This window comes from Mus pahari, chromosome 4 (genome assembly GCF_900095145.1).
Source record: "Mus pahari chromosome 4, PAHARI_EIJ_v1.1, whole genome shotgun sequence".
NCBI lineage: Eukaryota > Metazoa > Chordata > Mammalia > Rodentia > Muridae > Mus > Mus pahari.
This window is the reverse complement of record NC_034593.1, coordinates 114901408-114917992: the sequence shown is the minus strand read 5'-3', so window position 1 is coordinate 114917992 and position 16585 is coordinate 114901408. Positions and strand designations below refer to the sequence as shown.

The window sequence follows — 16585 nt, the reverse complement described above, 5'->3', positions numbered from 1 at the left end:
AGAGAGAGAGAGAGAGAGAGAGAGAGAGAGAGAAAATCCAAATGTATTCCTCATTTCTATAAGCAGTGCATTGTTTCATAAAATTTCCCATTATACATTAAATTATATAAAACAGATTAATTCATACCACTGTCTGCTGCAACAAAGAAATAACTAACAAGATAAAATTGGTCACGTTTATTTTTAATTTGACCCACTGGTTTTAATGTGAACATGTCTGAGATATTAATGTGTGAATTCCTAAAACACTTAACTGGAAGTAATGCTGACAAGGTAGCCATGATTTTGCAAGTGGGTGCCCTATAAGCTGGCCAGAGAAAGAAATAATCTTGAATTGTTATCATCTCTTATTCTACTCACCAAGAAACCATTTCCCCATCATGTTGTGATTTGAAAAAGAGTAGATAGCACATGGTAACTGGCTGGAGAGTGGCTGGACTGAGAAGCAGATTCAGAGCACTCCCCAAAGCCAAATTTGCACTCAAAAAAGACTGTGGTCACTGTTTGGTGGCCTGTTGCTAATCAGATCCACCACAGCTTCCTGAACCCCAGGAAACTACTACATCTGAGAAGTGTGCTCAGAAAATTGACAGGATATAACACAAACTGCATTGCCTAGAGCTGCCACGTTCTTTATGACAACACCTCTGTATATGGCACAACACTTCAAATGTTGAATGAATAGGGTTGTGAAGTGTTAACTCATCTCTTATGGCCGCCTTCCCTCTCCCCAACTGGCCAAACATCTTCAAGCATTTAGATAACACCTCTACAACTAACAGGATGCAGAAAATGCTTTCTACAAATTCATGAATTTTTATGCAACAGAAATAAACATATTTCTCATAGCCAAAAATATATTGATTGTGATGTTTCCTATTTTGATTCATAAAGATGTATGTGAGTCTAGCTATAATAACTTGAAATTTGTGGCCTGACACTAAAAATCATTTTCCTCAACCCAATGCTATCCTAACTACTTTTGAAAATTAACCTTCTTTTCATATAAGTATATTTTGTACTAGATATAATTTTCTTCATAGTCTAAGACAAATTTACATCATACTAGCTGATAAATGACAGATTTAAAATAAATTATTAAACAAATAGCAACAACAACCTTTGCTCTTGGCAGTAAACCAACCAACCAACCAACCAACCAACCCCCATTCGAAGCCATATGGGTACTTATTACATACATCATACGCTCCAGCCTTGATCTGCTGATACAGTCTATGCTGATCTTCATCCCAGAAGGGTGGGTATCCCACCAGCAAGATGTAGAGGATGACGCCTGAGGAGATCATAACAGACAATGAGTCAAATGTGCCCAACCAATATGGTATGAAGGCAGAGGGAAGCGTGGGAATGGCTTCAGAGAGACATACTGTATCCTGTCCTAAAGCCTCCCTCTCTAGAAGGTGACAGCTCTTCTTTTCTCTCTTGTGCTCCACACTGATACATTGTCAGTTCACCCTGTGGAACAAAGCATTGTAAAGAGGCAGGCAGGGCAACACCTAAAGAGGAAATGCTCCTTCATTTTGGAGGTCATTTTTGCCTTCCATTTTTCCATATAAGATTTTTGTTATCTACTTCCTAATCTACTGACAATGAGGGCCTTTGTTGACTGCAGTGTCCTGGTTACAAGTTTATGTTCTCAATAAACCAGCGTATCTTGGGATGCTGATAACATATAAAAAGACATAACCATTTTCTCATCAATAATGCATTTTTAAAACTAAAAGCTTTTCTCTCAAATAGACCTCACCAAAGAGCCATGCATTACAGGAAAGTAAGAGGAGGGAGAAACTGCATGCAACATCCAAAGTCGTAAGCACATCATTGTAATGCAATCTGAGATTTATTGCAAAAATATGTAGCTAAATGCAAGGTTGGTATGCAGACGGGACAGGTTCCAGGATCACTTCACAGATATCAACATCTGTGCATGCTCAGGTCCCACTGATAGAATTGTGGAAGTTATTAAGCTAAACCTAAAAAAGCCATACAATGCTGTAAAGGAGTTGCTGCATCATAATTTTTAGAGACAAGGAAAAAGTCTGTGTACATTCAGTGATGCAATTGTGGTTTTCACCCCCAAATATCTGATGAATGATGGTTGAGTTTGTGCATTTGGAAACTGCCCATCCAAGGGCAGTTGCACTTATGAGTTAGTCAACATGCGATTCATTATTTAAATGAAAACTATACTCATAGACTGTGGTTTTTACATGATATTGCTTTATAGGTAAAAATTCTAAAAATAAAATTATGGTCCCATTTGCCTTCAAATATTTTCTAGTTACTTTTCACACACTACTAACCTGCCAAGGTCTTTGTTTCCTTTGTAGCAGATTTTCCTAGAGGAAGGTCTGAGGTCCCTGTGGCCTCAGCTATAAGCCTTGCCCTCCTTGCTTCCTTAAGCCTGGAAAGGCCAAGGGAGAAGAGCAAGGCAGGTGGAGCTCTGCCCAGCTGCCTTGGGATTGTTCCCCCCCCCCCCCCCCCGCCACCCGAGAGTGGGCGTTCCTTGGCTCCTAGAGCTCCTGGTGGGGGAGATCTAATGCATCTCTTATCTATTAGTCTGGAATTACTTATACAAAAGCCACCACTGAATTAAATGGCTTTGAAGAAAATAGTCTGATCTCCTCCATCTTTTATTGCCTATTTCTGGAATACAGTTTGAAGTAGAGTCTTAGAATCTAACCAGTAGCTAGAGAATCTCCGGCAGAGTGCTTGCCTAGCGTGCCTGGATCCCTGGCTGGGTCTGATCATTATAACTGTCAAGCAAGCAGACAAAACCACCCAGGCAAAACTAACCCAACAACGACCTATAATGTCATGTAGTGGGATGATAAATTTTATCTTGAATGTTCCCATGTGCCCACACATTAGTGTTTTGGTACCCGGAGGAGCTGTTATTAAGAAGTAAAGCCTACAGCTATCTCCAAGTGACTGGGATATGTTGGATTTTGGTTCCTCCTCCTCCTCCTCCTCCTCCTCCTCCTCCTCTTGCTCTCTGGTCATTAGTTAAGTGGTCTTGTTATGCCATGTACTCTTGCCATGAGTTCTCCATATGGTCACCACAGGCCAAGATACTGATATATTGTTGGCTGCAACTTGTACAACTTCAAGACACAATTACCATGTCATTATCTGTGGCAATTTGTCATAGTAATGGGAAGGTGATTAACCTGGAGTAAAATATTTAAAATAATAGTCATCTTAAAAAAAAAAAAAACAAAACTGTCATGGCTTATATACCAAGGCTAGAAATGTATTGTACAAAGTGTACTGTTGTAGACTTGATGTGCATTAATTTAATTTTCATATTATTTTTATTATCTGATAGAACAGATGACTCAACCGTTGAGATGGCCATGGAGATAACCAATAGCCAAACTTACTTTTCTAGGATGAGTTGTAAAGAAACTCATTTGAAATACTTTTATTTCTCACCTATGGTGCAAAGAGTGAAAAAAAAAAAAAAAACCATTTGTTTTGTAATCCCCACATTGTCTGGTGAATGCAGACATTTTCCTAATAAAAACAGCATTAGGTTGTTACAAAATGATTAAACGGCCTTGCAGCTGAGGCCTTTCCCACTTTGATCCAGGTTTTTCTTTCCTGAGGCTTTTGTAAGCAGTTGATGTCTAACATTACTTCTATGGGAAGTGGAACCTCATGGAGGCCTTTTGTCCAAGGGGGAGCTAACAATGCCTACTATAGTACACGGCACAGCAATATCCTCAAGATTGGAACACTTCACACTACAGGGAGGCCTGCTAAGGCCCAGGAAGTTCCAAATCAAAACTTTCCTTCCTGGAAGGAGGCTCTGTAAGACACAGGAAGAAAGCAACTCACAAATCTTATCCGAGGAAGTCCCTAAAATTTAAGAGATCTGCAAGGTCCTTCTTTGACCAAGGTTATATACACTGGTATGGAGAGGAGACTCTTCCACTAGCAAAGCTGCCTTCACACTGCAGAGTTCCAGGATTGCAGCTTTTGTGAGTTGCCACCCACAGTAGGGTGGCACTTTGGTCACTCGGATGCTTTTGAGTTGTTCATGTTCATATAAATAACACCAGTAAATTCACTGGCTCACCAATTTGGACTGCAGTATAATCTTCCTTGATCTGTCACTGGTGCCAAATTTGGGGTGAGCAGAACTTTTTCAGAGACCTCTTCTGTAAAGTCACACACCATCTCATGATTTAGTCATTTGATAAATGGCCAAGTGGTTTCTACAGAAAATATACTTTTGGTAGTATAAATATTAGAAATAAAAATGCTTTAGACTCAAAGACTTAGAAGGTAAGAGAGAAAGTACTATTGGGTAACTGAGGTAGAATTGTCAATGCATCTTTGAATTATTCTGTAAGCTTCTTTGGATTTTCTCCTTAGAGTGTAAGGGCTTCTGAATTATGCTTCCTTCTGTTCTCTGAAAATAAAGAATGGCTAGTGGACTTATAGCATAATGATAATGTTGCATCAAGGCTTCTTTATGAATGATTTTTTTTACATGTATTTTAAATTATTATCTCATTTAATTCTATATAGTGGTAGATATGCTACTAATCACATTTTATAGATTGTAAACAAGGAGACTAAGTGGCTAAGTGACTAGCATGTGTGTTGATGGTACCACTTTCTTCCATGGTAGGTCGTCTCACCTGAATTACCCAATCAAGATAATCCTCTACAGGGATGTCTGAGGGCTAACCTTACCTAGACGATCCCTAACAGTGCTGTCCGGAGGTTAACCTGACATAGATGATTCCCTGACAGGGATGTCCAACAGTCCGTCTAACCTAGATGAACTCTCACAGGGGTGTCCAAGGGTTAACCTACCTTAAATAATCGCTCACAGAGATATCAAAGGCACAGCTGGAGATTTGTCTCCTTGGTGATTCTAGATCTTGTCAAGTTGACAATTAGCAATAACCACCACAATGGGTATTTCAGGGGTGCTGATGTGACCTCCACTTACTGGTCTCTTATGACCTAACTGGCCCTTGCTAATCACTGCCTGAATGCTTTACAAATTGGTATTCTAATTCTATTTCACCTTTTTAAAATAGGAAAACTTTTTTCCCCATTACCTAATTACTTTAAGGTACAACCTACACAGGAAAGGCCAAGTAACAGCCCATTTCGTTTGACTTTTATTAACCTGTTTTTGAAATTACTCATTTGCTTTTATGAGTCTCACAAATTTCAGAATGCCTCTTAGATTGTACCATCATAAAGAAATGAATTGTGTGTGTATGTGTGTGTACTTTAATTTAGTGTGCTATTTTTCTTAGTGTTCTTGTAACAGTTCCATCTCTGGCAGGTGGATATGAGCCTCATGTTGGCTCCTGTGACCAAAACCCCAGAGTTCTTTAACTTTTTTTCCTTCTGAAATGACAAGATGTTCCTATACTCTCCATGATGGAGATATCAGCAAGAGTACAGAATCAGCTAGTACACAAATGGTAGGAGGGACACACAGCATAGCAAGACTAAGGGTGACCACATATGTGTGTTCTGTGGAGACACATACATTGGAAACGAGTAGGGAGAGATACAGTGATTTATCAAATCTACGTACCAAAACAGATTCACGAGACTAAAGACAACAAATCAATAACAAACTTGTAAAATAAGAAAAGGGCTAGGGAAAATGTGAAGAGAACTCATTAAGCTATTGCTATGCCATGCTTAATAAGTTGTATTATTGTCCTACTTAAACTCGGAGTCCCTTTTTTGTACAGATATACTCACGTGACATTTAGATTTTGAATAAAGCAGCCACAGAACAGGAGAATATGTGGGGGAAAGGTGAAGTAACCTTAGCCATCTACTCATTATAGTACTTTCTCTTTTGTATATTTCAACATTCCTAAAATCAATGGCATGAAAAGCATTTTTGACACAATTGATTACATATAACATTGTTAAATGATGCTGCCCCATTTTCTTTGGTTTATGCATTAATTTGTGTTTGGAAGATATGAGAGATGTTTGATTAATCAGAGCTTTGAGAAGCACTGATTACTGATTAGGAAGAAAGACTACTTCATCAAGAACATTCCAAACTTATTTTAATGAAAGCTAATATCAGAAAAAAATGATTAAGCCTATAACCACACAAATGATCAAACATTCTAATGACTGCTTTCATGGAAGAAGAAATGACTGAAAGCTGAGAAACTGTGGTAAAGTTAGTGGAGAAATCATACAAGACACTTAGTTCACCTTGCTAAGTGGAGCATACAAACTATACACCCACAGGGGGATCTGGAAATGTACAATTAACCAGAGGGATATGTATGGCTCACCCATATCTTCTAATGCTCTTAGGATGGAAAGTGATAAACAGTTAGCAGGGTAAAAGTCATTTCTCAGAGGATGAAACTGTCTATACCACGGAATAGTGCTGGCAAAGATAAATAATAAATGTTGATATTTCCCCAAATAGAAGAACTGGGTATGTGCCCAAGATGACTAAGGAGTACCTACAGCAAACTGTATGTTTGAGTCTTCTCAAAATAAAAATTGTATGTTAAAATCCTAAACCCCTGTCAACAAAATCTTTCTGGCATATGCAATAGTGTCTGGGTTTGATGGTTGTACATAGGATGGATGCCCGGGTGGGGCAGTCTCTATATGGTCCTTCCTTCCATCTCAGCTCTGAACATTGTCTCTGTAACTCCTTCCATAGGTATTTTGTTCCCCATTCTAAGAAGGAGAGAAGTATCCACACTTTGGTCTTCCTTCTTCTTGAGTTTCATGTGTTTTGCAAATTGTATCTTGAGTATTCTGAGCCTCTGGACTAATATCCACTTATCAGTGAGTGCATATCATGTGTGTTCTGTTGTGACTGAGTTAACTCACTCAGAATGATATCCTCCAGATCTATCCAATTGTCTAACAATTTCATAAATTCATTGTTTTTAATAGCTGGATAGTACCTTGTTGTGTAAATGTACCACATTTACTGTATCCTCTGTTGAGGGACATCTGGGTTCTTTCCAGCTTCTGGTTATTATAAATAGGGTTGCTATGAGAAGAAGGAAGACCAAAGTATGGATACTTCCATCCTTCTTAGAAGAGGGAACAAAGTACCCTTGGAAGGAATTATAGAGAAAAAGTGTGGAGCAGAGACTGAAGGAATGCCCATCCATAGACTGCCCCATCTGGGGATCCATTCTATATACAATCACCAAATCCAGACACTATTGTGGATGCCAACAGAGTTTTCTGACAGAAGGCTGATATAGCTGTCTCTTGGGAGGCTCTGCCAGTGCCTGACAAATACAGAAGTGGATGCTTACAGCCATTCATTGGACAGAGCATCGGGTCCCCAATGAAGGAGCTAGAGAAAGTACCCAAGGAGCTGAAGGGGTTTGCATCCCCATACGAAGAACAACAATATGAACTAACCAGTAATCCCAGCGGTCCCTGGGTCTAAACCACCAACCAAAGAAAACACATGGTGGGACTCATGGCTCTAGCTGCATATGTAGCAGAGGATGGTCTAGTTGGTCATCAAAGGGAGGAGAGGCCCTTGGTCCTGTGAAAGCTCTAAGCCCCAGTGTAGGGGAATTCCAGGGCCAGGAAGCAGGAGTGGGTGGATTGGTGAGCAGGGGGAGGGGGAGAGGATAGGAGGGTTTCGAAGGGAAACCAGGAAAGGGGATAACATTTGAAATGTAAATAAAGAAAATATCTAATAAAATAAATTTTAAACAAAAGCCAAAAAAAAAAAATGTTGCCAGTGTGTAACTTTGCAAAGCATCCTCAGTAGAAGCACCACTAGCTTTGTTGTCTTAGTCTCCCATTCTCCAAAACGATGAGCCACCCATCTGTGCAGTTCACACGCTGCTGTGTGCTGCTTTGTGATAGCATCCCGAAGGACACCTGTCTGCAGCCTTTACTAACTATGCACGAATCCTACAATCTGCTGCCTTAAAGGAGACCCTGGCTGGCTTGGGCACTGGTGTCCAGTGTGGTGTTCATCAGACTCAGATGGCAAGCTTGGAAAAAATTGCAAGATCCTGATCCTAAGCCATGTCTGACAGACCTTTTCTATTGCAGTTGTCTTTTTTTTTTTTTTTAAGAAAACATTATATTTAAACATAGAACATTATGTAGTCCATGAAATAGATGCATGGTTTTTCAAGGGTACAGTTCAGTGGGGTCAAGCAGATTCACAAGTGTTAAGAGCAGCTCTCCCAAAGGCTTGTGTCTCTCAACATTGAAACCTTCCCTCTTTCTGGCTTTGTGAATTAAACTACTTCAGATACGTGAACAGAGTCATGCGGGGCTTGTGGTTTCATGCTGTTCTTCACTAATGCAATGCCTCTGATGTTCCTCCATCTGGTAGTGCATGGGAGAACATTTCCTGTCTCTTTTATGACAATATAATATACTATTATATATGGCATAGTGCTTAACTGATAAACTTGTCTATATCTTTGTTTACTCTCTTGTGAATAATGCTGTTATAGACTTAGGCAGACACAATCTCTTAAAGAATTCTGCTTTCAAGTCTTTTAAATATACAACCAATAGTGAGGTTGCTGGATTATATGGCCTCAGAGAATTTTATCCAATACTTCTGGGGCATGTCCCAGAAAGCTCAACTTTTGATAAGACCTCAGAACATACTGAAGTATAATCTGTAGTTCACATCTAAAAAGCACCAAATTTGGGAAATTACACATACACATAAGAGGCGTTCTTAAATATCTTCCCTGAGACATTTAAGAAAATGTCATTCATTCTAAGGAGGAGGGCACTGGTAAAGACTATATTTGAGCACAAGGCCCTCTGGGTGGTGACTGTTGAAGAAGGTGATAAACTGGTGGCCCAGTGTCAGGCAGCTACAATAATGACAGTAGCAGCCTACTGTCAAATGGGCTGGGATTTCAGAGTAACAAAACGCCCAGTGTTGACTTATTCAAGCTGAATTATGGAAAGACTGTTTCCCTGGAGTTATGTGTCTATGGACACACAGTTCACTATGCAAGAAAAGAAGAAACATATTCCATAATCATCCAAAGTTTGGCCAAAGTCATGGTACATTCTATAACCATTAGAGGTATACTGTTACTCATGATCATTCAGAGTGACATCTAATAAGACAAATAAAGTCCTAAGAAGGATAACTATATTCTGAGAGGCAAGCCTATGCTTACTGGATCCCTCCTCCTTCTATCTTTTATTTTTAAGGAATTTTTAATGGGAGGAACTCTATTAAAAGCCAGCAATCCAGGGACATCTATAAACATTTGCCTATCTCAGTAGGGACTTATGGAAGATGCTTTAGATATAAGAAAACCATTAAAGTCAATTTACTATTGGAAATGGCAGAACACAGGGTTATGTTCTGGCTTCCTTTGTGTCTACTATTTACATTTCACTAATGGACTGGTTGCTTTCAAAGACGAGTTCTCAGTCAGACCATACTCTGAGATCTTAAATGCAAGGTAATGATGCTGCTGAGATTTCCTAAGTGCAGATAAGTGGATGTTTCTAATAGTGTAGAATGTAGAGAGAATGTCTTATCTGTATGGATATGGCACCTGTCAGTAATAAATCTGATGGCCTATGGCTTAGGCAGTAAATAAGAGGTGGGACATCCGGGAGGCAAAAAGGATTCTGGGAGAGAGGCAGGCATGGGAGATTTGCCTGGGGAGATGTGGTGAGATGGATGAATGGTACCTGGCAGAATGTAGATTAGAGTAAATGGGTTAATTTGTTATGCTCTAGTAAGAGAAAAGCCTAGCTATACGGCCCAGGTATTTGTAAATATGTTTTGAATCTCAGTTATAATTCTGGGAGCATGGAGCTTGGAGGATGAGATAGACCTAATTTCTACCTAATTTCTTCCTTTAGTCTCTATAGCCATGTTTGCTGCATTGCTCTATGTCAACCACTAATATGATAAGGACCCTGTTACGGTGAATGTTTACAACCTACATCACATTAAATAACAGCCCTTTCTCTGGAGTTGCTTTTCTTAAAAAAATTATCTCACATAATTTCTTACCACACAATCCAGTATCTATTTAAAAAAAAAAACAACAACAACAAAACAACCCCCAAACCTAATTGGAGATAGAAGAGCTGATGAATGATATGCTTATCCTCAAAGTAAGCCATAAGCTAAAATAAAAAAATAATAAGCAAGAAGATGCCATTTTATGACAATTTCACATTCCTTCTTGTCACCTGAGTTGACATAACAAAAAATGTCAAGCAATGAAACAAATAACGATGATCAAGAAATGTAAAAAAAGCAAAACAAAAACTAAACAAAAAAACCAAGAAGGAAACCGTAACAATTAAGCTGTGCCCAGTGGTTTTCATTTCCCTAACTATGTGCTGTGAGAGTTTTAGTTGACTATAGCAATGGGTCTTGTGGCCTCTGGTGAATTTCTAGACACGTGACTACAAGATGTCCATAGTCTCTGCGTTCCTTCCCTTCTATTTAATCTACATTCTTCCAATTGGGTCACACCCCTGTTTCATTCCTCATAGCAATGCTAATCACTCAAGGACTCTCGATGTAAAATCCGGTGACACTCGTGTGGTCCTTCCCCAAGGTTGAAGACACACAAATACAAGCCACTGTCTTCAACCTCCAGATACCTCGGATTCCAGTTACAGCAAAGCCTGGCAGGGCAGCCCCCCACAATGGGAGGAAATTTTCTATGATGGCCACACAGTATCCTGGAGCAGTGCATGAGAACCAAGTTGTCCAGTAAAAATAAACAGTTCTTCAATCATTGCTGAACTGGAACTGAGACAGTAAGCAAGCTACACTTTGACGGGGGCTTATTAATCATATCTACAGCTTGTTCCCTGCTACATTTATCACACCCCACACACCCCAAACACAGATTTGGGGTCATGGCCCCTCTTTGCTCACACTAGTCAGTGTGGTCACATCGATTAAATCTTCTGTCTCTGCTTTTGTAGTGTCTTTAGCATTTAAAGTGGCTGACCAAGTCTAGCTTTTTAGGAGTCCCAGAGCTGAGATGCTAGCCTTAATACTTCAGTAACTCTTCTCTTGTTCCAGACCAGTAACTTCCCACATGGTCCCTAAAGAGTTTAAGATCCAAACATGGCATTTTACCCATCCACCCCCATACTTCAGAAAGCATGGTTCTACTATACTTCAAAATATTTTCAAGAATATGACTATATTCCATAAGATTTGCTATTGTCAGTCAGCCTGAGTCATGGTCCAGTCTGTTTCCTGTAAGTTCATCAGTAGAAACAAACCTGGTCTGGGAGCTAGTGTAAGGGAAGTGTTTGAGCTACTAAGACTTGGAAAAGAACAGTTTGCACTAGTTCTCACTCACAGGTACCTTTGAGTTCATCTTAAAAACAAAACCGCCTCAGGAAGGCAGAGGGAAGAAGGCATTTGAAATGCATCTAAGATCTCAGCCTTTGATTTAAGTGTTATCTCCAAACCTTCAGAATGATGATGGCTTTACATTTCACACTGATTTACACATTGTAAAGTGTTGTCTCTAAATATGTGCCTTTCCTGACCCTCCCACAATTCTGTGAGGGTTTAGTATTCTTATTTTACAGTTAAAGGGGGAAAAATCATGGATATTAAGAGTTAGTGCAAACCAAAAACTGGCATCCAGACATGATTATAAATACAGCCCCTTCTCATAACCACCTTTTTAGATATGAAAAGAACTCAGAACACACTGGATTCTCCCAGTTTGGCATTAAATACCAGGTGGTTGCTGGGGACATAACGCTGACAAGGAAGAGAGTATGGGATGGTATATCCTTCTGACAGAGATATTTCTTAAAGTAAAACCGAATCAAAGAAGTTATTTCCAGAACCTACAAATCAATTTTACAATCACCTTCTAGGTCTGCTGACAAGCGCAGCTCTGGAACTTGCCCACAGCACACCACAGCCAGACTTTGGTAGGTCAAACCTATTTTTAGACAGTCGTATGGGGGTTGTTTAAGACTTAGAACACTAGGCTGTGCTGAGAACCCTAGCAGAAAAATATTCAGAGAAATCCATAGGATTTCCCTTACTTCAGTTTTCCAAATGTTTGAAGAATTTGTCAACACATTAAAAATGCTATTATGAGAAACGATGTTGCAATTCTCCCCATTGCATGGCTAAGTCTGCACAGGATATTTTTTTTTTTTTTTTCATTAGGGTTGGCAGATCAAGGCTTGAATCAGGCTCTAATCACTCCTTATTTTCAAGATTTACTCTCATTCTTGGAATCCCTGCCAAGTGTCCTAGGCAAACAGTTTTCGTTAGAAGAACTGCTTGGCTCAGTGGTGTGAGTGTATAACCCCATAAGGCCCTCCATCCCTGTGTTCTCGGTGTTCTAAAACAAAGCACTGGCGTCACCAGAACACCTCTGGAAAGGTCAACTTGCCCACTCCCGCCCTCATGGAAACCATGAGACATTCTTTATACCCCTCTCTAGGAATCATTTAGGAGACTAAAGTTTGAAAGGTTCCGAGTTCAAGTCTAGCAACACTGCTCGCTATGGAATATTTGTGTCCCTCCCATACTTCACATGGTGACATCATTAACCTCACTCTGACGAAATTAGAAGGGAAGCCTTCAGTGGTAAAAAATGTTCACGGTTCAGATTATGATGCCCCTAGTTAGATAAAGACTCTTCACCATGGGTGAACTCAAAACAGAAGATAGACATTTATGAGCCCAGACATACAGTCTGTCTGGACAGTAAATCTATAGGTACCATGACTTTAGGCTTTCCAGCTACTAGGATCATTAAAATTGCTTTTCAGTTATTTAAGCTGGTCAGTCTCTGGTATTTTGATATTGCAGCCCGAATTGATGAAGACACTGGTACATTACAAAATCTGCCTGAAAATCTGATTTCTTACCGCATGCCCACATATCCACTGGTTTTCCATAAGGGTCTTTACGCAGGACTTCTGGAGAAAGATACCCAGGTGTGCCAGCAAAACCTAGGAGAACAGATTCTCATGAGTCAGGGTTGGCATGACAACAGCAGTAGAAAATGATCACTAAGAAGGGATGCTTTAGGGGCCTTCTTTAACTGAAGATAAGCTCTGTTGGTCCTACCGTGTAGCATATTTGAAAGGGTGTGCGCACACACACACACACACACATGCACACACACAAGGTCTACCATGCTATCTAGTCTTTGTGACACAGGGATACATTATTTTACGTGTTTTTTTAACATCACTTATATGGAAGTTCAAACTAAATCTGTAAAAAAAAAAAAAGAGAAAACTGAAGGTAGATTAGCTTTTTTGCAAAAGGTGACACTTAATTGCCTAGGAAAGTCACCTATCAAAGAAGAGGAACTAAATCTGTAAAATAAATAAATAAATAAATAAGTAAGTAAGTAAATAATGAGAAACCCGAGGGTAGAATAGTTCTTTGCAAATGGTAACACTTAAATTCTCATGAAAGGGAGGAGGACTGGACAACTACATACCAAGACAAATCAAAAGCAGATTTCCAGATAATATATTTTAAAACAAATATCATTTGGATACAGCATCACAAGGGTAAGGCTAGGACTACCAGTAACTGAAGAACTTATTCTGAGAAGAAATAAGTCCAGAAAAATATCAGTTCAATGTGTACTAATAAATAACCAGGGCGTATTCATAGCTGGCAACTAAGTGGAGACCCAGGGACATTCAGATGAATCATCACTGAATGCTGACCAACAAGACCTCCAACTTCAAAAGAGAGTGATGGGGGTAGATGGCAAAGAAAACTCTGTATTATACAAAGCAGTTCAGAACCCAATAAGGAATGCTTAAGTAACAATAAAATTTGTAACTAGACCCCAGTGGAAAATATTTTCTACTACTGAAAACGAGTTTTCAAATAAAGGATATTTAACAATAACAAAGGTAACCATTTCCATTTGAAAATGTTCCTTTAAAAGGCAAAAATGGAAAGTCTCTTTAAAAGAACTAACTATTACCCCCAGAGCTCCTTGGAACTGTACCACCAACCAAAGAAAACACATGGTGGAACTTGTGGCTCTAGCTATATATGTAGCAGAGGATGGCCTAGTTGGACATTGATGGGAGGAGAGGCCCTTGGTCCTGTGAAGGCTCTATGCCCTAGTATAGGGGAATGCCAGTGCCAAGAATCGGAGTGGGTGGGTTGGGGAGCAGGGGGAGAGGGGAGGCGATAGGAGATTTTCGGAGGGGAAATTAGGAAAGAGGTTAACATTTGAAATGTAAATAAAGAAAATATCTAAAATATAAAAATAAAAAAAATTTAAAAAAAGAACACTCCCTCATAGACTCCTCCCACCATAAACTAATAACTAATGCTGTGTTGCCATGTTTATTTACTGGGAGGCTAAGCATCCAAGAAACAAACCATTCCTCATTTCTACAATGAACTTATACTTACTACAGGAAAAACAAAACAAAACAAAAACAAAGACATACAAGAAAGAAGATATATGACAGAGTTATTTCTCTAGAAAAGTTAGATGAAATAAAAGCCAATGATTTCATTTTATTTTTATCTAATCCTCATTCATTTTATTACTCTTTTCCTCCTCTGTTTGCGAGGATGTGGTGAACCATGAGAAAGGACTCCAGGGCAGGTCCCCTTTGCACAGCTTAAGTTTTACAAGGCTTATCATTAATCCACTGAGACTCCACTGCTGGAAGGTCAAGGCTTACCTGAGGGCATAATGTGGGGTCATTGAAAAGCAAGGGTGGGTACAATTGGTGCAAGAAGCTGTTCAATGGCCCTGGAATACTGCACACCACAGACACCCTTTCTACTTTCACCACCCCTCCTCCAAGGCTTCAGGAAAGAAAATCCAATAAAACCTCATCTAAAGTTCTGAGGAAGGCCCGTGTGCTTTCAGATCCCTCTCACACATCCAATGTGCTCTTGTTCTGAGACTTAACCCGACAACAAGCCCCTTTAGTGTCTCTTGGAAATGATCGTCTTGTTCTTGTTATGATGTTAATATGTGAGTCTTGGTTTGTACCATCCTCATTCTCATTAGATGTCTATATTTGTCTCACACAGTTTCACTCTTTCATATGCAATCCATGTAGTTCATGATTTAAAGCTACTAAAACTTCCATTTGCCTTAAGTAACCTAGTCATAATAGATGGCCAAGAACAGGACAGTTAATGACTTTCTCTTTGGAAAAGACATAGAAGAAAATTACTCCATAACTATAAGAAATGAAGAGATCAGGCTAAGGGTGGTAGTACACATGTATAAAATGCCAGTATTTGGCACACTGAGATCATAGGATTGTGAGTTCAAGACCAGCCTGGTCTATACAGTGAGAGCCTGAATAAACAAATAAATACAAATATAAAATATATGAACCCTCATCCTGAGAATAAAATGTCAAGAAAATGCTGTCATTCTTACACTTACTCAGAACCCCATCACTTGAACTGTCAGTTGACTCTAGTCTAAATATTCTGAATCACTCATCCAAATGCATGGATTTCAGGAAACAATAGATTGCACAATGAATGACCTTTTGAATATAGCTTGCTGGAGCACAGTAGGCAAGGTCTTCTTCATCAGGAGATTTAGCTCCTAAGAATGTAGGACTGATATATATATATATATATATATATATATATATATATATATATGGATAGATAGAATAGATAGATTTAATATAAATATATATACTATCAATGTTAATAAGGATGTGCTGTCTCCAGGAATAACATGGTTTTTACTCCAAAGAATATTAAAACAGACAACGAAGAAACAGAAATACCAACGGTTGGAAATATATCTAATAGATTCTCTTCTCCACTTGATATTTACAGTGAGAGGCAGAATGGCCACTAAGTAAAGTAATTCTTCCATGAGGCAAGATCATCGGAGTGAGCCTCTGCTGCCCCAGCAGCAACAAAACGTTAACGACAACTGAAGATGCCATTTCCATCCAGTCACTTAGGAGAAATGGGATATATGTGTATGCTTCTGTGGTCATTTGTCTCATTTTAATTTTTACAGTCTTATCAAATGTGCTCCAGAGGATGTCAATTCACACAGTTTTGGCCACTATTCAAAGATATCCAGGCTAGAGAGTGAAAAATGAATGAAAGGAACCAAATACATGGGATTAAAGATGAAAGTGAAATGCACTAGTGTGTGTTCCAGAGGACACACTTCAGCCCTGCTGTTAACTCTTAGAACAGAATCCATTTTACCACAAACTATTTTGCAAAGTCTGAAAGAAAGACCTTAATTTCTCAATGTTTTCTCTTAACATATTTTCTCATTATAGACCAATTTAACATCAGGTCCGGTGTGTTAAAATTAGTGAAGATGCTGCTAGAGTCCCCTTCCTGTGTGGCTGGAGAATGAATGACTGTAAGGAACCAGAGGTGCCAGGCTGAGATGGGAGAGCACCATAGCCAGAAGGAGAGTAGCCCTACTTACCAAACCACGCCTGCTGGTCGCCTTGAACTTCTATGGCTAAGCCGAAGTCTGCCAGCTTCACAGCTGCTCCTTTGGACTTGCTAGCTAAAAGCAAATTCTCAGGCTTTATTTAGAAAGGAAAGAAAGAGAGAGAGGGA

The 16585-nt window shown here is 39.3% G+C and overlaps 1 protein-coding gene across 14 annotated transcripts in view; it reads right to left on the bottom strand.

The window, feature by feature from the left end:
• Positions 1–16585, bottom strand: part of Camk2d (calcium/calmodulin dependent protein kinase II delta) — a 247575-nt gene that overhangs the window by 48041 nt on the left and 182949 nt on the right. For all 14 annotated transcript variants that reach the window (XM_021197000.2, XM_021197012.1, XM_029537955.1 and 11 more), the window contains exons 7-9: positions 16449–16551; positions 12895–12978; positions 1200–1294 (exon numbers count right to left, since the gene is read on the bottom strand). In XM_021197000.2, coding sequence (XP_021052659.1) covers positions 1200–1294; positions 12895–12978; positions 16449–16551 — 282 coding nt within the window. The remainder of the gene's footprint in view (positions 1–1199; positions 1295–12894; positions 12979–16448; positions 16552–16585) is intronic.